This window comes from Thermobia domestica, chromosome 6 (assembly GCF_964235325.1).
Source record: "Thermobia domestica chromosome 6, izTheDome1.hap1.1, whole genome shotgun sequence".
Lineage (NCBI taxonomy): Eukaryota > Metazoa > Arthropoda > Insecta > Zygentoma > Lepismatidae > Thermobia > Thermobia domestica.
In genome coordinates, this window is record NC_137459.1 from 176,868,055 (window position 1) to 176,890,398 (window position 22,344).

A 22,344-nucleotide genomic window follows, 5' to 3' on the forward strand; every position below is an offset into this window, starting at 1 on the left:
GAAAACATTATTGCCAGTATACACAAAACCGAACATAATTTTGTTTTTTTTTTTGCTTATATTTTTATTATTTTATTAAATTTTTTTGAAATATCTCCTTAGATGGATTGCTTTTTATTATCTCCACATACTAATAACTGAATTTTACCCATAAACATAAGGAAAATGAATTAATTGAGAAAAATCGTGAGTTACAGTATACGCGCTTTTTTTTGCGCATGGGAGTACGACATTTTTCTTCTTTTAAGTAAGTTCTGTAATTCATAAAAGATAGTCCTAATAATAGTAGGTCCACGTTTCTGACGATGAATATATCTAGAGCAATGAGCTTATGTGGTCATCATAGGAACTCAACTGCATGGCCGTCATTGGAAATTACATCTGTTTACTCCACAAACCAGGAGAGGGTTGATCAGTCCAACAAGACAGCTACAACGTCTTTATTACCACCGATAAGGAAGGCTAGAGAGACGCCAACCCCATTGTTTAGCAAAAGCGCGTTTAGCTTTGCATGGATTCCCATTGAAAGTAACCAAAAATTATAGCAAAACAGAAAAAACATACATGTTTCTTAAATAATTGTATCTATGAGAGTTAGTACTTACATTTCAACGATGAAAACTGCATCGCGAAATTCGCGTGATTTTCTCCGTTGAGTCAACTTACAACCAGCAACCTTATGCGATTATAGTCAAAATTACTTGCGTGCGGCCATCATTGGCGCAATGAACATAATAGTGGGAACCTTACAAATTCGTTTCGTAGAAACTAAAATTTTTGTTTGGTTCCAATAATCTGAATTATATCATGTGTATTACTTTGACTTATTCTATTTATATCTGTATATAGTTGTTCGTGCTTTTGAATTTAAGCCAGAATTTAAATATTTTCATAAGTTTATGATACGCAAAATTTATGTGTTTACAAATTACAACTATGTGGTTTTAATTTTGGTGTACTACATATAGTGTCTTCCATACGCAGACCTGTTTTAATTACTTCCTCTAAATATATACTGAATAGCGTTGGAGAAAGAGAACACTCTTGTTGAACTTCTCTATAATTTAATTTGGTTTGCCCTACATTTATTTTTCCATTATGCATCTTGTCATTTTATTAATATAACAAATTATCACGAGGCTTTAACCCCCTTACTTCAATCTGACCTTTTCTAGGACTTCCTTAGCGGAGTTCATTCGATTAAATGCATTTTCTAGCTCAGTGAAAATATAAGTTGTCCCTTCCGTTTTCGATTAACGTTTAACTAATTATCTCATAGAAACAATGGCGTATATCGTTATTTTTCTTCTTCTAAATTCACATTGTACTTCCTCAATTTTCTACTTGTCATTCCCCACTTCAAGTATTTCATAAATAGCATTTATGTTTGTTGAATGTATGAAACATTGTTTCTTCCCTTCTTCCCCAAAATATTTAATTAACTAAGTATATATAGTACATACTCCAGTTGCATTTTCCCACTCATCATATCCAGAAGTACTTGATCGATTTCACCCCTCACCACTGACAACCCTTTCCTCTTATTATTTTTTTTTTCATTCCCAACTTGCAGTCTAAGGATTATTTTTCCATTTTATATAATGCATCAATACATTCCTTCCAACTATCTAACACTTTTGTTTTTAACTCACTACATTTCCATTCTTATATTGTCACTTGTGTCTTTAATTCCTTCTAGTGCATTTTAATTGATTTATCTTTGTAATACGTGTGCTCGCATGTTTGTTATATAGTCTATCATTTCGTATTTACTGTTACCACGTGCTTTCCTGGTTTTGTCGATATCATTTGCAACTCAATATTCAGATTTGTGTCCATCATGTTTCTTTACGCAGTACTGTTCTCTTCCTTTATTTTCCTTTGCTACTACTGCAGATTCACGCAAGTTGTTAACTCTGTTCCGAGAGTATACTTTTTATGATTTGTTCTACAGCTTGATTTGCACAAGAGTCACCTGGCATCATTATTAAACTAACAGTCATATACGGCAAATCATGATTTTATTTAATCAAGGAAATTAATGGAAATACGGATAGATTGGAATACGATACAGTATATGAATAGAACTGAAATTTTCTCTCATCCAATGACAATCCATGATATTGTTCTATGTCATGGGCTAATAATGTATGTTCATATCATTAGTTCACTTCAAATTTGTATAAGTAAATTTAACATAAATGTCTGTATTTCAATATTAGCATAATGTTTGAAAGAGTCGAAGACTTTTAGTAAAGCAGCATTCCTGATACTAGTTAACTAAGCTGTTATTATTAATATTATTATTATTTTTAATTTTATTTAAGATAAATACGTACTGCCGCATTTATTTTGAACTTAATTTCGGTGACTTGCATATTGACGTTATCATAAACATCATTTGGGTCTTCAAAACTGTCCCAGTCGCTTCATTTACAATATTATTTGTATGGTATCTCCATAGTTGCAAGCAGTTATATCCAAATTGATTGTAATGGTTATCTATCTATCTATCTATCTATCTATCTATCTATCTATCTATCTATCTATCTATCTATCTATCTATCTATCTAACAGTTATTAAATAACTCCAATAATAATAATAAAACGCTCAACAATGCATACGTGGGGGCACCCCAAGGCAAATACCGGTAATGAATGCATAACAATGTTTACACATTTTGAACTGCCAAATAATAATAATAATCCAGTCTACAATATTAAATTTCTGTAAATAGTAATGCTCCAGTTCAATTTGAAAATTAAGTGTATTTTATGGTGGAACTGAGTGTTGCAAATGGTAGTTAATGTTGAAAATGCTGGACTTCAGCACTCATACATTTCCCAATACGAGCCACTTGTTCTGTACTCCGGACCAAGGCTTTCGATGGAATTTCTGCGCATACTGTTTGAATCCCATCCCAAAGGGCGTTCAAGTTACATGATTTACAACGGTAAATTTTATCTTTCACTGTGCCTCATAACAAGTAAAAAAATGAAGCTGTGTAAGATCTGGAAAGCGTGCAATTAACTCGATTAGTTCATTTGCCTCCTACCCACTAGCCTGGCATAGTTTGATCCTGGTATGTTGACATGTGCAACGTCGATCTACCATGGTGGCGTTACTCTTTTGTCACTGAGTTGTACAGCTCGACCAAGGATTGTGCTGCCACCGATTGAGAAAAGTAACGTTATATTTTCCCAGAAACTTAAACTTGCAAGTTGTACAATGTTTTTATGTAGCAGTTCAAAAAAATGTGTGTACATTTTTGACAAGCCCGCTTTATAAATTAAAGAACCTAAAAAAATCAACAATATGACGTAACCACACTAGTAGATTGTGACATCAACTAAAAGTATACATAAAAAAGTTTATCACACCAAAATAGTCAATGTACAATATGTAGGTAAACAAATAAAAACGATGTGTTGTCACAGCATCCTAGTGTGCGTTTCAAGATTCATTATAACATACAGTAAATGTAATACGTAACATACCTTGACACACGTATGAGGTCGGAGACTCTCCAGGATGAATTCGGCTTAAAATCACCACCACTCTCTGCGTTCGCCCGGGTTTTAGGTTTTGAAAGTTCGTTATTGTAACCAAATCTAGACGCCTCTCTTGCTGCAAATACAAAGTATATTAGGTTGATTGAGTGTAAATGCTCAAATTATGACATGAAGCAAAATTAATTATACTGAAGAAAAGATAAAATTTAAGATTGCTGTACTACAGAAGACAATATTGAAGATTGGTTTAGACCAGTAGTCGCCGAACTTATGAAGCTTCTGATCTACAGTACCGTTTTTACCAACCAAAATAACTACCAACATTAATATATATTGTCGATGAGGAGTTGCAGAAATGTATATGTCGGATAGAAGTATTATCAATTTCCACAACAGAATGCGAACGGGGATTTCCCCTTATGAATTTACAGATGATTGATATTAGAAATAGACCACTAAGTGCTCAAATATTGTCTAACTTGTTGTTCATCATTATTAATGGTCCACCGTTAGACAAGCTCAAAATAGACGAGTTAATTACTTCTTGGCTGAAGGATGGACATAATTCCGCTGCGGATGATTTACCACAAAAAAGTTCTGGATGTCAACCGGAAATAAATCCGATTTCGTATTTATTTTAAGGTGGCAAATTACGAGTTACGGAAAATTTATACTTGTATTACTATTGGCTTATTTCTGTTATTCAACTTTGTACTTAATTTTTAATAAGTCTCTTATTTGCTTTTTATAAACTCGATGGTAAACTACTTTGAATTAATATTCATATTAATTGCAATTATCCATATGTGTAACTTAAATTTAGCGTGGTGTTTTAGTGATTACGCAAATTATAATTATGAGCATACTTTATTTAGATGCTCTCATTGAGGGTACCCGAGCAACTTTATAAGCTATGAAAAACTAATTTTTTCAAGTATTTTGTGAGAAAAAAAAATGCTGCGAACTGAGAAATCATAATCTTTTCTATATTGTACAGGTGCATTTTCCTACGAATTGACGTTTCTTTTGGAAAGCGTTGAGAAATTAACAGTTGCAAGAACACTCTCTTAGTACAAGTATATTTTAGGCGCACACTAATTTCCCTTCACCTCGAAGTGCTTTAATTTCCTCACTGACATACATTTTACCATTTTATATCGTAAAGGTCAGATCCACTGTTATTGTAACAGAGTGGTGTTTGATCGATTGACCGTAGAAATTCAAACTCCGATTAGTGCCAATTTCACAGTCTTGTTTTATTATAAGTGTAAACTCTTAAATCAGTAGAGAAGAGGCCATGGATCATATGTCAGAGTTGATGGCGATGGATTTTGGTGAGTCAGAGTAGGTCACAGTGGATGAGAGTGGTTCATGGTGGGTGGTGGGTCATGGTCGATCACAACGGGTCACGGTGGGTTGTGGGTCATGGTGGGTCATGGGTCGGAGTACGTATGGTGGGTGGTGGGTCAGTGGGTCGTGGGTTAAGTTTTCTTTGACTCACGTCAATTCTGAATTGTAGTTTCTACGTGTGCTGAGTACTAATTTTGAAACTAAAATTTACACACGGATTATGGGACATTCTGTATATATATATATATATATATATATATATATATATATATATATATATATATATATATATATATATATATATAGAGAGAGAGAGAGAGAGAGAGAGAGAGAGAGATAGATAGATAGATAGATAGATAGATAGATAGATAGATAGATAGATAGATAGATAGATAGATAGATAAATGGATAGATAGATAGATGGATGGATAGATAGATATATATTAAAGTTTTATTTTCTGCAATCCGTAGATAGAGCATTTCTCTCGGCCAGGTTTCCAATGAAATAAATATGTTCACATCTTAACGAGTAATGACTAAGTAAACGGTGTCTATTAATAACGCATACCAAGTGTAAAGAAAAATTCTGGACTTTGTTTATGCGATATATTGCTAGAACGGCTATCTCGACCGACTTCATTGATTGAATAATCCGTTAATACCTTAACGGGTAATGATGACTTTAACGATGGTTGTTTGTATCCTACATGCACGTAAGTGAGATTTTGAAGTATCTTCACAATACATAATCGAACTTCTTTGAAGTAAGATCGATTATATCGGCCGAGTTCGTTAATGGTGAAAACTAGTTAATATATTAGCTGGTAATAGTGACTTTAATATGGTAGTGTGGCTGTCTACACATAATTGATTTTTTTATTTTTTTAAATAGGTACACTCATGTCCAAAATGATTGTAGCATATCTATAACTGTCTTATTGTAAGAATATGATTTGATAATATTATTACAGGGTACGTTTAATACTGATACTGGCTAAATCCGATCTATACTATGTATATAATCGGGAAATGTATGTTTGTGGTAAATTTCATAGGAAAACATTTATAAATAGGAAAATTAGAATGAGTAAAACAAAATGCTGCTAAATGAACAAGAAAGTTTTATTTTCGTTTTATTGTTCTTGTTTACTGACCTTTTGACATGAAATTTGCCACATACATGTCATTTTGCCTACTGTACACATACTAAGAAATAACGGGCGAATTCGTCATCAAATTATATTCCTAGAACAACATATTTATAGACATGCTACAATAATTTTGGACATGAGTGTACCTAGAGCGACTATCTTGGCCGAGTTCGTTAATAAAATAAATCTGTTACCATCCTAACGGTTAACGACGACACTAATTATGGACATCTACATCACATATTACACATGCAAAAGGAATTTTTGAATTCTTCTTCTTCTTCTTTTTGAAATAGATAGCAAGATTCGTTATCTCAGTCAAACTTGTTAATGGACTCAATCCATTAACATCTTAGCGGGTAACGTTGCTTTTAAACGTGGCTGTTGATATTCTACATGCATATTTTTTGAGTACTATTTTTGCAATATGAAGCTGGGACGATTATTTTGGCCGAGTTCAGTGATGAAATCAGTCCGTTAATATTTAATTGATAACTGTGACTTTAACAGTGGCTATTTATAGCTAGTATCCTATACATGCAAGTTAGTTTATAATTGTTTCTTTTTTTTTCCTTCAATAGATATCTAGATTTAATATCTCGGCCAAATTTTTAATGAAGTCAAGCCGTTAGCATCTTAAATCGTAGCATTGAATTTAACGGCAGCTACATATGTACAGAACTATATCACTTATCCAATTTATAAAAATGATTTATATTTTTTTTTAATTTACTTTTTTGAGAGGGAAGAATAGCTAGAGCAATTATCTCCTCTGAGTTCGTTACTGGAGTCAGTCCATTAACGTGTTAAACGGTAGCAGCAAATTTAACGTTTCAACGTATAACGGTGGCTATCTGTATAGCACATATGTATGGGGTATATATATATATATATATATATATATATATATATATATATATATATATATATATATATATATATATATATATATATATATACAGATGATCAGAAAAATTGAAACACCTGAACGAAATTGCAACTTACCAGATTAATATGGTGTCGAGCCACCTTTCGCCTTCAAAACAGCCTTGATGCGACGTGGGATGGAGGCATAGAGGTCGTGAATGGTAGCAAGTGGAATTTTACACCATTCCTCGTGCAGGGCATCGGCCAGTTCTGTGAGAGAGGATGGAGGTGGAGTTCGTCGCCGGAATCGTGTTTCCAAGACAGGCCACAGATGTTCAATTATGTTGAGATCTGGGGACTGGTCGGGCCTGGGGAGGTGTTGAACTTCATCTCCATATTCCTCAAACCACGCTGCAACAACGCCAGCTGTGTGATTGGGTGCATTATCATCCTGGGAGATGGTGTCATTGTCTGGGAACATCATCCGGACCATAGGATGCAAGTGGTCTCCTAAAATTGCGACATAATCGTTGGTAGGGATTCGTCCGCTAAGTGTGACCATGATATGGCGGCCCACAGCATCACCGAGCCGCCGCCATGTTTCACAGTTGGGCGGAACACTGCAGATCATAAGCTTCTTTAGGCGTTCTCCACACATAAACACGGCCCGTGTTTGGGAATAGAGTGAAGGATGACTCATCCGACCATATCACACGTTTCCAGTCTTCAACGGTCCAAATTGCATGGTCGCGGCACCATTTGCGCCGTGCGAAAGCGTTATGGTCCCTGATGAGCGGTTTGGCCCGTGCAGCACGACCCCGTAAGTTCATGTCATGTAATTCGCGGCAGACTGTGATTGTCGAAACAGGGTGGGGGAGGTGCTGATTGAGTTCCTCCGTCACTTGCTCCGCAGTAGCACGACGGTTCTGCGTGACCAATGCGCTTTAATACCCGGCGTGACCTGTCACTCATGATTTTCTTTCGTCCACTGTTCCGCTTCCCCGATGTGGTTTTCCCGTGTGTTGTGTAGGCCGTCATCACCTTCGACACTGTCCCACGCGACACACCTAACACAGTATCCACTGCCGTCACACTCACTTCACATAACCGCGCACCAACAATTTGCCCTCTTTGAAAATCTGAGAGGTCTCCCATTTTACACTACCTCTGTCTGCTGCAGTCACTGCACACTGCTGTTCCACTGCGCCTGACGTAGTATGGAGACCGACCTAATACACCACCCCCAGCGGTCCGGCGCTGCGGGCGCTGCGACACCACTGCCAACCCATACATCTGACGTGTTGCCAACTACAGTTGTTTCCATTTTTCTGATCACCATATGTATATATATATATATATATATATATATATATATATATATATATATACGAGGCGCATTCACAAAGTAAGTTTCCCACGCGTCCCATAGCTAGGAAACCGTATATTGCGCGAAGCGAGTGCGTGTAGGGGAGAGAGTAAGGTCCTAACATGGCGCGTGTGCCAGCAGAACTTCCCCAATTCTCTCAGTAGCGTCGTGGCAGTGATTGAAGATTGGCGTTCCTATTCCAGCTCCCGCCGCATGTGAAGTGCGAGCAGTGATAAAGTTTTTGAATGCATAGGGCATAGCAACGATTGAAATCCATCGTCAGCTGTATCGTTGCAAAAATGTCAATGCTGACTCTGTGCGCCTTGCTTTGTGCTCTAGGGTCAGTTGCTTCAACACAAAACTTCTTGATCAACAGGCATTCCGTGACAGTGGTGTGCAATAAGGAGCGGAAAATCTGCTGGAACTGCTTGCTCATGCCATTAGGCCCATTGACCTGGCACAGCTAACGATGGATTCCAACTGGTGCTATGCCCTGTGCATTCTCCTGCACCTTGGTCGAATTTGTTAAAATCTTAACAGATAACAATAGCTTTAACAATGACTATCAATATAACATACACCATACGTGTAAACACAGTTTTGAATGCCTTTTTTGGAATAGATAGAGAGATTAGTCTCTTTGATTTATTTAATGGAATCAAAATCCTTTAGCATATTAACGGACAGCGGTGATTTTTTATATCTCATATATGGAAGATTCACGTAGTCCCATTGATTATATTTAACAGAGTTTTATTTTTCAATTAGGCTAAAGCCTAGTACATTTTTATCGCAAAACTACGTCGTAACTCTACATAGAAATTTTTACAAAATTACTTGGAGATAAGTGATAAACAATGGTTATAATATCGTACATGTTTACAAATATCAGTAGACAAAAGTAAACATTGTGTATATTAAGATGCGTTATTTTAGCCTGTAGTTATTTCTTTTTTCATTTATTGTGTATACTTATACATAATATTAACGTTAGTGTCTGGTGCATGTACATTAGTGTTTCCATGTACGTTTTTATCACAGAAAATAAAATTTTAAAAAAAATGCATAACTGAACACTATACCACAACATAACAATGGTTACTTTGTGTTGGTACACTCATGTCCAAAATGATTGTCGCATATATAACTCTTCTTGTAACAATATAATTTGATAATGATGTTGCAGGGCACTTTTAATACTGATACTACGTGTATAGTCGGGAAATGTATATTTGCGGTAAATTTCATAGGAAAGAATCACAAATACGAAAATTAGAATGAGTAAAACAAAATGTTGCTAAATGGAGAAGAAAGTTTTGTTTTTGTTTTATTGTTCTTATTTACTTCTCTTTTGACATGAAATTTTCCACATACATATCTTTACCGACTATACACATACTAACATTATAAGATATGCGAATTCGTTATCGAATTATATTAATAGAATAACATATTTATAGACATGTGACACTAATTTTGGACATGAGTGTACATATCTGGACATACATGATATTGTAACTATTTTTTCAACACATATTTGCAAGTTACTTTGTCTATATGCATATACAAAATAGCTTCGTTTATTCTTTCCACTGAAATATCTGGATAATGATACAAAATTGAAAATAAATGTTTGGAGGAAGAGTTCCATATTTCAAAGTGGGAAATCCAATTCCGCCAAAAAAATACCCTCCTCGCCTCATGTAAATGGGTGGGAAGGGGTAACTTTGAAATTAGAACCCCTGTTTTTGATTGCATAATCGAATTCTAGTCAACCAAATACATACGTATGACTTGTTTGAAACATTTTGTTGTGCAAGTGATAAATGGTGATAAGTGATGGTGGGGATGAGTGATGCGATAAGTGGTAAATTGTAATAAGTAAAAGCAAAGGGAACTTTGTTTTAGAAGGTAACACACATATTAACATTAATTGTCGAGTATGGTGTGATATGTAAAATAAACAAATAAATAAATAAATAAATAAATAAATAAATAAATAAATAAATACATAAATATGTAAATAAACAACTTTTATACGAAACATGTGTTTGAACAAGAGTGTTTTGAAAATAGCATGCATTTGAATTTGGTGGCACGGTATTTGTTGGATGTGTTATATTAGTGAGCCCCCTCGCCTCTCACATTCAGAGTACTTTTCTTCGAGAGTCCTCTTGTCTCTTGCATACCAACAAAATTGGCAGAAGTTTATTGCACATTTTGTTCAACGACATTATTGCTGTTTACCAAACTGCATAAACTAATCATTCTGTGAAAATGTGTTAGTTTTCAATAAAACGTTTCGTAGGGTTTACGCAAAGGTTAATCAAATTCACTGCTAGTTTTTGATTCATTTTCATATACTCTTCCCACACAAAAGTCTGGTGAGGTTAAATCTTGATGTCATGCAGGCCATAGTATTTACATGTTTATTCCAATGTCCGTAGGCATTGAACACGCTTTACATAGCAACGCTTGTTCAAATACACTACAACTCCTAGTTCAAAGTTTAGATCCGCTCTATCTAACTGAATCCACATTATTTGTCTTGTCTGTGAGTCAACATCCTCAAGCATAAGTGGGAATTGATATCTAAGGAATCCCATAAAAAAAATCATCAGTCGCATTTCCATCGAAAAGTGTGGGAAAGAAGTATAACCATTGTTAGTTCCACACCTCACATTAACACTTCAACGATGTTGAGAATATACTGTCTCATGCTAACGAGAATTGGCATCTGGCCAGCTTTGACTATTATGTCTACTGAGTTTGCAAGTATTTCGAAATGTCACTGCGTCAGGAAACATACATTATTTTAAGAAAGTATGTGCACTGAAATGCTGCTTACAGTAATGTTTTGAGTTAGAGTTATGATACAGTATATACACAATATTTAACTTTTCTTACACGAGCTTAATGGTAGTTGTTTTAGATACTCGCACTTCTCACTTAGTCTGTCTGCCACTAATATGAGGATTGAGGTGAATTGCTGCTAGAATCGCTACTAGCTGGACATAATCGTCTTAGATGCCAGTTGACCTCTTACCCACAAGACAACCCTCACATGATATTAATTCAATATTTCGAATAACTCTGTGGCTTGGTGGTCGTCAATCTTGAAATCGAGTTGGACCTACAGATTGACCACAATTTATACATTTCCCAAAATAAGTAGCATATCAAGAATTTCATTCGGAGTGTAATCAACCATAATTATCCTTATTTCAGGCAATGCTATAAAGAAGTATAATCAAATTAAGCTCTCGACAGAAATTTACGTTTGTAGATAACGTAAACATTTATCTTTGTTATATATAAGGTAACTCACTGAACATGATTCGTCTGTAGTGTCTCGGTGCGGAGACTTACGGCGAACTATTCTAGCTTCCTTGTCTTGAGTCAAAAGTGTTTGTTGAATCAATCATAACGAAAGAACATCGGTTTGTCTGCTAAGGTACGGTATCGTGCACTTAGATTCACGAAAAAGTTAACATCGACTACTACAAACGCTTTTCTAATATATATAAAGGTAACCAATACATTTATGTCGCTTTTTCACCCACTATCTTCGAACATCGGTATGTGACCTAAGACGTACCTGGAAGATCAAAAATAGTCCCCATCAGCATTGATGACCTTCTGCCAACGTTCTGGAAGGTCATAGATTCCACCGCGGTATAATTTGGTGGGCAGTGAAGCGGCGAAGGTATCAAACGCATTTTTCACTACTACTGAGAATTTGAACTGGCGTTCACTAAGGTGATTGTCCAAGGAATGGAGCAGGTGATAATCGAGCAGTGCAATGTCCGAGGAGTATGGCGGATACAATAGAGGTGAGGTGATTTTAGTTTAGCGTCCCTTCTCAGCAGCGAGGCTATATGAGACGTGGACCTACTGATTAACGTGGAATCCGAACCACATGAGCTCCCGCCGGGAATCGAACCCGGGTCTCCAACGCCAGCGGATACAATAGAGTTTCCCATCCAAAACGTAGAATGGTGTCCCGGGTCATCCTAGCTACGTTCGGCTTAACGTGGTCTTGTAATAGGAAGACCCCTTTGCGACTCATAAGTGCTCGCTCCAGAGTTTTGAGTTTTTCTTGAACACGGGTCAATTGCTGACAGTACACAGTTGCATTGACGCTCTGACCAGTTGGCACCAGTTCCCGATGCACGATGCCCCAAGCAATATATCGAAAACACAGAACTACCTTCTTTTGGTGCAGAGCTTGTTTCGTCTATTTTGGAACCGGCTCATGAGATGCTAACTAATGATGACGGCCCATGTGAAGCTTTGTACAGAACCCACTTCTCATCACATATCATTATTGTGTCCAAAAAATGAATCCTTTCTCAGACAAGATAGCAAAGAAACACAGGTGTCTGTGCGCATTGTCTTCTGGCCCGGAGTCAAATCATGTGGGACCCATCGATCCAACTTGTTGTGCTTCCCATGTTGATGAAGATATTGCCGAATGGTTACTCCACTCACACTGAATTGTAGTCCAGTTCCTCACATGCATGGGAACTGTTCACCTCACTTGTTGCCTGAATATCCTCATTTTACACATGTGTTGGTCTCCCGGCACTGGTGAGTCTTCAAGTGTTTTGTCACTGTCTATAAACTTGTTAAACCACCACTGCACTGTCCGCGTAGTCACGATGCCCTCACCATAGGCCCGACATAATTTCCACTCCGCTGCAGCGGAGTTTGACAATTGTTTAAACTCGTACAGTATACGCACCCATATGACGCACTGTGAAAGTTCCGTGTTCACTCTGTCCTTTGAAAAGTTCATGGTGTAATTGAACTGCCACAACCAGATAGTATGTTGGGTATACCCACACAAACAAACGACTTTTGCCGTATCTCCATTCGCATTCAACTCACGGTGTGAAGGCCAATTGAGCACATACCTTCATGAAATGCAACAGAACATTGGTTCTGTGTTATTCAAAAATTCACACAACATTGTTCGTTGTTTTAATTTTTTCAAACTAAGTTTATAATATACTTACACTCTTGAAATGCTCATTTGGAGCTGTATTCGTGCACACAGTAGCGGATATATAATTAATTTATATTATTTTAGGTATTTTAGGCATCTAAGGCTGATGTCTGGATAGAAAGGTAATAATGAGGAAGTGCAGCGACTCTCGCTTGCCGAAGGTACAAACCATTCCGGCGTTTACCTAGTGGGACTGACGAAAACCAGGAACAATCTTTGTAAAGACGGTTGGCCGGAGAAGGGTTAGTTCTTACGCTCCACTTATCCAATCCCGGTTATGAATTAAGCAGCACACTAATGGAAGGGATCAGAAATCAGATTCAAAGAGCAATGCACATGCTATTCACTGAAACATTCCAATTACCTGTAGAGGCCATTCCAATTCTGACCTTCAGTGAGAAAGAGGCATATACCGGTGGATATGCCTATCCAGCATCGTCCAAGAATTGTGCTAAGTTTCAGAGGCGAAGGTAGATAGAAAATTCAAAAATTTGTAACTTCCAAAAACGCAATGACTAAAAACGTGCTTTGAACAAAAGCATCGCTTCTAATCATACTTGGCAACAACATGTGGATGTTACCACTTGAAACGAAGTTCCACATATTTTGTACTCATTTCAGTGCCACCTGACACTTGCACAATATATAGCTTTAAACAACTCATACGTATTTTGTTGCATATAATCAGAATCTGCAATAAAAAATAACGATTCTTATTTTAAATTTCAAAGGTTCGCCTCCCAACCCATTAAAGTTTGAGGGGATGGGCAGATTTGGAATTTCCCCTTCGAAATATGGAACTTTTCCTGCAACAAAGAGTTTATTTTCAATATTACACCATTTTCGAGATATTTCAGTAGAAAATTGAACCGGGCCGAGCAGTGCATATCTCGCTATATAAAAGAAGAAGTTCTGACTAACTAGCTGACTAATTGATTGGTCAACGCCCAGACCAAACCGCCAAAGCACGAACCTCAACTTTGGACAGAGTATATAGTTTGTGATATAGTAAGCTTTCACTAAAGAAGGATTTTTGAAAATTCGAGGGGAAAGGGAAAGAATGGTGGCGGCCTTTATCTTAAAACATTATATATATATATATATATATATATATATATATATATATATATATATATATATATATATATATATATATATATATAAAATAGAGATATCCAATATTGTTTGAAATATACTGAAGCTAGATCATTGATTTTCTTATGCACGAAATATTAATACATACAGTATGTATTTTCTGAAATGTGCGTATGATTCCACAATTTCTTTGTGTTGGTGGTTAAAATGCTAGTATATGAATTCCTTCTTTAGTGCAGAAATTCTCTCCTTGCACTGTACCGCCATTTTAGGCGAGATGGGATTAGGCAATACGGAAATTCCCATCTCGCCTAAAATGGCGGACATTCTTATCTTGGAGACATCAGTGGCTGATAAATCGTTAGGTGAGATGGAATTAGGCAAGATGGAAGGACACCTCGGAGGCTGGTTTGATATCAATATTATTAGAAATTAAAGTATTTTGGATGTGAATGGTTCCATTTGCCTCATTTGTATTATTATTGCTACACAGGTCACCAAAATTCGAATGGTTGGGAGTGTATAATACTTAGTTTGCAACATTGAATAACAAATCTCATATTGAAAGTTTTCATTTATCACGAAAATTTGAAACGTGCAATAAACAGACATTACATGACAACAATGTTAAGGTGGTTATGTTGAAGTGTATGTCAGACCATGCCTTCCTGCAGATATTTGCATGATAACAAAACTTCAACGTGTTTTGTCTATTAGTTTAAAAGTTAGATGGTCGTATCAACACAAATGGTGTACCCTATCGTTAGTCATAGCTTGCATAATTAAGGTACGCTTTTATAACATCTTCGTTTGTAACTAGCAGTGAATAAATATAAATGTGAATAAGACGACATGAAGGTAACAAAAGTTAGATTTAAAATTACAATAGCAACGCAGAAAACATGAAAAGCATGCATGGCACTAAATAACAATACTAAAATCAGAACTGAGTTGGCGTTTATTTGAATATAAATTCTCCCAAACACAAAAGTAACGTCAATAAGGAACAATATAACATTAAAAATAACTTTATCTTGGTCAAAATATGAATTTGTATGGACGTAATGCAGACAAAAGTGACAACTGTATAAAATACAAAGACTGACTTCATTACTACTACTACTACTACTACTACTACTACTACTACTACTACTACTACTACTACTACTACTATTACTACTACTACTACTACTACTACTAATAATAATAATAATAATAATAATAATAATAATAATAGAGAAAGAAAGAAATAGAAGTAACTTATAATTGTTGCTTATACGTTATGGATATTTTACATGAAGAAAGAAAGCATAATAAACGTAATTTTGAGGGAATATATAACAATATATTTAGTTTGTTATTGTATTGTTTTTTTTTTTTTTTTTTTTTTTTGTCTTTTTAAGTAGATATAATGTATACTTTACTATTATATTTTTTGATGCTTCACTTTTTCGTGCTACATTTCTGTGTGAATCGCTATTGGATACCGAACTGAACTATTCCACAGAGGGAACGTTTGGTGAAAGCTTCGATCCGGATAATGACACATGGTCAAACGCCGGCCGGAGATCCGCTCGTAAAAGCGTTTAAAATGACATGGCAACTTCTCATAAATGCTACGTTACGAGCAAAGGATAGCTGTCTGATTGCTTGCATACGGTGATCATATCTTTACTGAACACAGCGCAAGGGAGTTATGTCAACTCTTCCAGTTGTGATCAATTTCATAACAAAAGCCTACTCTATTTTCCCTCGTGAAATACAGTGATAATTAACATATGGTTTACACTTAACTGCTCGTAAAAAAAAAAGAACATACTTTCTATCCAATTTACACTAATTTTAAATAATTTATAACTCAGGACAAAAAATACTTTAAAAAAATGTGTGTCATATATTTGCACTTAACAGGGAACAAAATTATTACTTACATAAAATAACAGCATCTTATCAAACATGTATACACTATTTGGAAACACTCATAATGCTAGCATTCATTTAATAAATGTGTGTAGACTTATGAATGTTGAATTAATCATTAAATTTCTTGTGGTTATATGATTAACATACTACGATTCATTTCTCGACATTTTTTTTATATACTTAAATATGACGTTAAACTTTATATCCCTTAAAATGGAACTAAAAAGAAAATAAAAAATACAGCCAAAGTACAAGTGATAGGCTTTCTTTATGATTGGCGCAAAATTCCACTTTTCGTTTCACTTCGTTAAACACAAAAAATTGCTCTGAACTGCAAGCACATTTACGAGACGTGTTTCTTTTCAGTGCAGTCATAGAACGATAAATAATAATAATAATAATAATAATAATAATAATAATAATAATAATAATAATAATAATAATAATAATAATAATAATAATAATAATAATCACCCCATATCTGACCACGACCACTTCCGGGATTGCAAATTGTAACTACAAAAGAATCTCACACAACACGTTTTCTGTAAGATAAAATGAGAGCAATAAAGATAGTAAGAAACGTACGCAGGAATTTATTTTAGGGGGTGTCCTAAGCTTTTCGGGGGTCCAAATACAATTTGCAGCTAAAGTATATTAAAATTTGTAAAATTGCGCTTGAAATTAGACTAAAAGGTCTTTCCTAGTTAGATACTGAAATCGGCCCTTGATCCAAATTGGGTTGCTATTGACACAAAAGGTTACCATTGACCTAAAACTACCTAAAAAATGACCCCCTCCCCTTACCGAATTATCGTATCATACATTCTCAAAATTGAATATATTTTTTTTAAAATTTTGGTGGGGGTGATCCAAAAATTTTGAAAGTTTCACAGATTGTAGATACTATATAGATGCAAATCTGCATTAAAGAAAAAAAAAACAAACTATCGGGGCATATTTTTTTGCTTGTTGAAAATTAAAAAAAAAAATGAAAAAAAAATGGGGGGAACACGTTCCTGATTTTTTGGTTAAAAATTTTTGTTATACCCTTTGGCAAAACATATTTTTTCGGGGCCTGAAAGTGATGGCAACATTATCAAAAAGAAATAAAACTGAAAACAAGCATGTTTTTCGCACAGTTTTTCCACCATTTTGGGACCCACAAGATGAGGGCCTCTTCAAACAATTCTTTGTCAAAGTTCACAATTACCTTTCTCTTGCGTCCGTTCTGCTTCTGTCGTTCTTTGGATGCTTCGATTGTGTCAATTTCGGAATAGAAATACCAAATATATCTCCGTTACAGTGCTCCAACTTCAACCGACTCTTGCAAAGTTACAGATACCTCGCGTCGGTTCCTCGAATCTATCAGTTCTTGCTTTAGTGGCCCTACACAGTTGCGCTCTCTACCGCGAGCTGTGTGTAACTTTGCTGTGCAATAGTCGGTTGAAAGAGAAAGCACTGTTGCGGATATATATTTGGTGTTTCTGTTTCGAAATTGACACAATCGAAGCATCAGAAAAACGACAGAAGCGGAAGGGACGCAAGAGAAAGAAAAAATGTGAACTTTGGCAAAGGATTGTTTGAAGGGGAACCTCACCTTGAGGGCCCTAAAATGGTGGAAAAACTGTGCGAAAAACACGTTTGATTTCAGTTTTATTTCTTTGACAATGTTGCCATCACTTTCAGCCCCCCCCCCCAAATATATATGTTGTACCTAAGGGTATAACACATTTTTTAACCAGAAAATCAGGAACGTGTCCTCCCCCTAAAATGTTTTCTACATTTTTTTTAATTTTCAACAAGCAAAAAAATAAAAAAAAAAGTATATACGCACCGATAGTTTAAAAAAAATGTACATTTGCATCTAGATGGTACCTACAATCTGTGAAACTTTCAAAATTTTGGACCACCCCCACCAAATTTCTTTAAAAAAAATCAATTTTGAGCATGTATGATACTATAAAACGGTAAGGGTAGGGTGTCATTTTTTTAGATTTTTTTTTAGGTCAAGAGTAACATTTTTGGCCAATAGCGACCCAATTTGGATCAAGGGCCGATTTCAATCAAAGACCCGTTACAAAAAAAAGTCGGAATTTCGGAGGGTCAAGACCTGTAGGACCCACCCCCCTGCATACGTCCCTGAGGATAGCAAATGAAACTAACTGTCAAACGATAGAAGTTTATTCAAATAAACAGACAACTCATGTCGCCACGAACCCTTAATTCGCTCACCAGAGCGCATCCGGTGTTTTTTTGAAACCCGAACCAATCTTCAAAAGCTAATATCATATTCGTTATCAGCACCCTAAAATTAGTAAGAATTGGTTACTTTTATCACCGAAGTATTTTCACTGTTGACCAGTGCTATATTCCTGGAAAGCAGAATAAACTTTAAAAAAAAACGGATCTGTATATCTCTTATCTTTTACCGTTTTTGCTCTATGAAAATCATAATTGAGACCGGAAGTAGTTGTAAATTTTAACGACTTCCGGTTTAGGTAGATTGTTGACGGTTGTAATATGTTCTCTTGATAGCCTGAATCGTTTGCATAAAACCGCTTATCGCTATCTAACGCTATTTTGTTATGTGCAAATAAATGTTGAAACTAGAAATTGTGTGTTTTAATCTTTCTGGTTTGAAGAGAGGGTTAACGGGGCAGACGGAATTCAATCTTTTAACGCTGAATCACTTAAAAAAAAAAACGCGCATTACATTATAGCGTACTGTTTTTGTTTCATGCAAATCATTATTGAAACCGTAAGTAGTAGAAAATTTTAACCACTTCCGCTGTTGGTAGAGTGTGCGGGATAGTCATGATGTATTTCCTTGAGATGTTGAATCGCTTGATTAAAAAAAAAAGGAAACTTCTAGCTATCTTTTACCGTTTTTATCTTATGACAAGAAGCGTTAAAACTGGAAATAACTAATTTGAACCACTTCTTGTTTGAAGAGAGAGTTAACGAAGATATGAACATATTGTTGGAACGCTGAATCGGTTGAAAAAAAAAATCTTATCTCAGGAGTTCTTACTTTTTTTGCTCTTATACCTGTGGGCAGACAGACGGAGGGATGGACAAAGCCATTCTATGATACTTGTGACACATTTATAGCACAGTTTGGAAGTCTAAAAACTCAGAGGGAAAAAATGCCTTTTTATGTGAAAATGATAAAAGTTAAATATTAGGGTAATCGTAACATGATTTTGAGTTGCTGCAAGTAGGATAAAGTTCTATAATTTTGATATTTCTTGCTCTTTTTCAGCACCATTTTTCTTCTTCTTTTTGTGGCATTTCTTACTATTTTACTCGTCTATTTGCAACATATAAAAAGTGTTTTTACGTAGTATGTCTTGCTATTCATGAAACAAACTTATTGGGAGGTACAAGAATGATGCTTTCAAATTCTGGTGAGGTAACAAAAATAAAAATATGGGTTGAAATGTGCCAAAACGATCTATTTTAAAGAAAATAAAAATTGCTATATACTAAGATATGATTATTACTCCATATACCCCTAAAGAAACAAAAGTGTTTTTTTTTCCTTCAATAAAGAAATACATAAGTGTAATTCAAGTTTCACAGTACAAACAGAATAAGAGTGAAATAGACTGGCATAAAACAAGAAACGTCACATTTATGAAACTTTATCACATTTCCGGATCATCAAACCATGCTGGGATACAAAAAAAATCTTTATACTAAAATTCACTTTTCTGCACTATCAGAAGCATTTTTAATTATTTTATTTTTTGTTCGAGTCTAATGTCCATGTTCCTCTTAGCTTCAGTATTGAACGAGGAGTTAAACTGAAAACCAATCAACCAATTGGATTATATATATATATATATATATATATACTTATTTGAAGTACATTAATATATGTTTGTGTTCTCAAGTTAAAATATGATTTGTTTTATAGATATAATATTGATCAGAAACACTTTGTTTATAGCAGTAAACAACACAATTTTGTCTTCGTACAACTGCGTATTTCGTTTTCTACCCTGAGCTTTCTTTCTTTGTTTTTCATTTTTTAAAGCATTTCACATTTCGGCAGAAACCCTCATGCAGCTAAAAGAAGAACTTAATAAACATTAGCGCAGTTTAAAACTAATATTTATAATTATGATTATTTATCACGCTACTGGCATGAATTCCTAAACCGGTTATTGCAATCGATTATTGCTTCATTTAAAATATATCACAGTTTAAATTCGAATTATAACAATAATTTATTTTCATGATATAATTATGTAACTCCATACACACAAGCACATATCTATATCTATCTATCTATCTATAAAGATAGATAGATAGATAGATAGATAGATAGATAGATAGATAGATAGATAGATAGATAGATAGATAGATAGACAGATAGATAGATTAGAAGATTAGATAGATAGAAGTGAAAATTACAAGATTATGTTCTTGGTACGTATGTGCGTCCGTTATCCTGATAACTCTTGAGCGGATGCGGCCGGTTCAGGTATTCTTTCTGCACTCTACAAATGGAGCGATTTTCGTGGCCGAATACGTTAATGGTGGCAATACAATAATATATTAACGGATAACGACTACGATATCGATGACAATCTGTAGCTCGTATTCTATACATGTAAGCAAATTTTAAAGTATGTTTATCGTAACATATAACTAGAGCAATGAAGTCGAACAATTTCACTAGTAGAGTAAATCCGTTTACACCGCAACGAAGAGGAGTAATTTTAACGGTTGCTATATATAGCAAATATTCCATGGATATATGCAACTTGTGGATCTTTTTTCACAATATATAGTTTGACCGATTATCTCGGTCGAGTTCGTTAGTAAACCGAATCCGTTAAATATTAGCGAATAACGGCAACATTAACGGCGGCAATTTACAGCCCACACCCCATAAATTAAGACGCCTTTTTTGCGTAGACAGCTAGAGCGATTTTCCCGACTGACTTCGTTAAAAAGATCAATTAGTTAACGTATTAGTGGATACCTGTGAAATCAAATGTGGCTATTTATAGCCCGTATCCCCGTTAATATAATGATTTATTTTTCTGATTTTCTTTTTTTTTCAGTAGATAGCTCGAGTAATTTACTTGGCTGAGTTTGTTAGTGAGGTCAAACCGTTAAAATATTAACTGATAAAGGCGACTTTAAATGCGGTTGTCTCTACTACATACCCCATAAATGTAAGTGATTTTATTTTAATCCTAATTATTTATTTTCTTATATATTATAATTATTTTTTTTTGCAAAATTCGTTAATGGAGTCCATCCGTTAACAACTTTGCGAGTAACGACAACTTTAAGTATTTATTTATATTCCTTATCCCATACATGTAAACGATTTTCTTTATTTCAATTTTTTTTTTAAATGACAATGAATTTGATTTTTTCTGCAAAATTTATTAACAGAGACAACGCGATAGCATATTAACATGAACTGGTGACTTTCACGGGTACACACATATACCTTACGAACACTTCGTGTGATCCTCTCTACTGTCTTTATCAGACTTTGTTGGTACTTTAAATAAAACGAAGTAACCTTCTTTCATTAGAGAACAGAAATGCAATGAATGCTATCTACAGGTATAAACAATAGAGGAACGAGAGAGAGAAGTGAAAGTGTGTGGAAACACAGCAAGGGAAGCATATTGGTTAACCTTTGTTCAAAAAATGCTGACGCATACGGTTGATAGATTTTCAATAGATGAGTTAGGAATATATCGATTAGGCACTGCAGGAACTCTGGAATCACAGTTGAATTCTTTGAAAGTGATTTAGATACGTTCGTCGATTAATAGCTTCGCGCTTGCAGACGTTACACGGTTGAAATGGTCGTCAATTATGTTAATAAGCAACTGACTCTGGCATTCTGGTGGTGTAAGGGGTACGGCTTGACTTAGGGGAGATGAAGAGGAATAATTGTAGCAAGTAGAGTCATATGAGTTAAATACATTTACCATTCCCGTTAGTTTCATAATCACCAAATTAAGGTACATTTAATACTAAAATGGCACAATTTCTTTTATCTTCGTCATAATTAATTCAACGATTATTTATAC

The 22,344-nt window shown here is 35.1% G+C and overlaps 1 protein-coding gene across 1 annotated transcript in view; it reads right to left on the minus strand.

The window, feature by feature from the left end:
- Positions 1–22,344, minus strand: part of LOC145687377 (cytosolic carboxypeptidase 6) — a 2,130,613-nt gene that overhangs the window by 1,118,905 nt on the left and 989,364 nt on the right. The window contains exon 6 of the mRNA XM_081760832.1: positions 3,499–3,628. Within this exon, the coding sequence (XP_081616958.1) occupies positions 3,499–3,628 (130 nt within the window). The remainder of the gene's footprint in view (positions 1–3,498; positions 3,629–22,344) is intronic.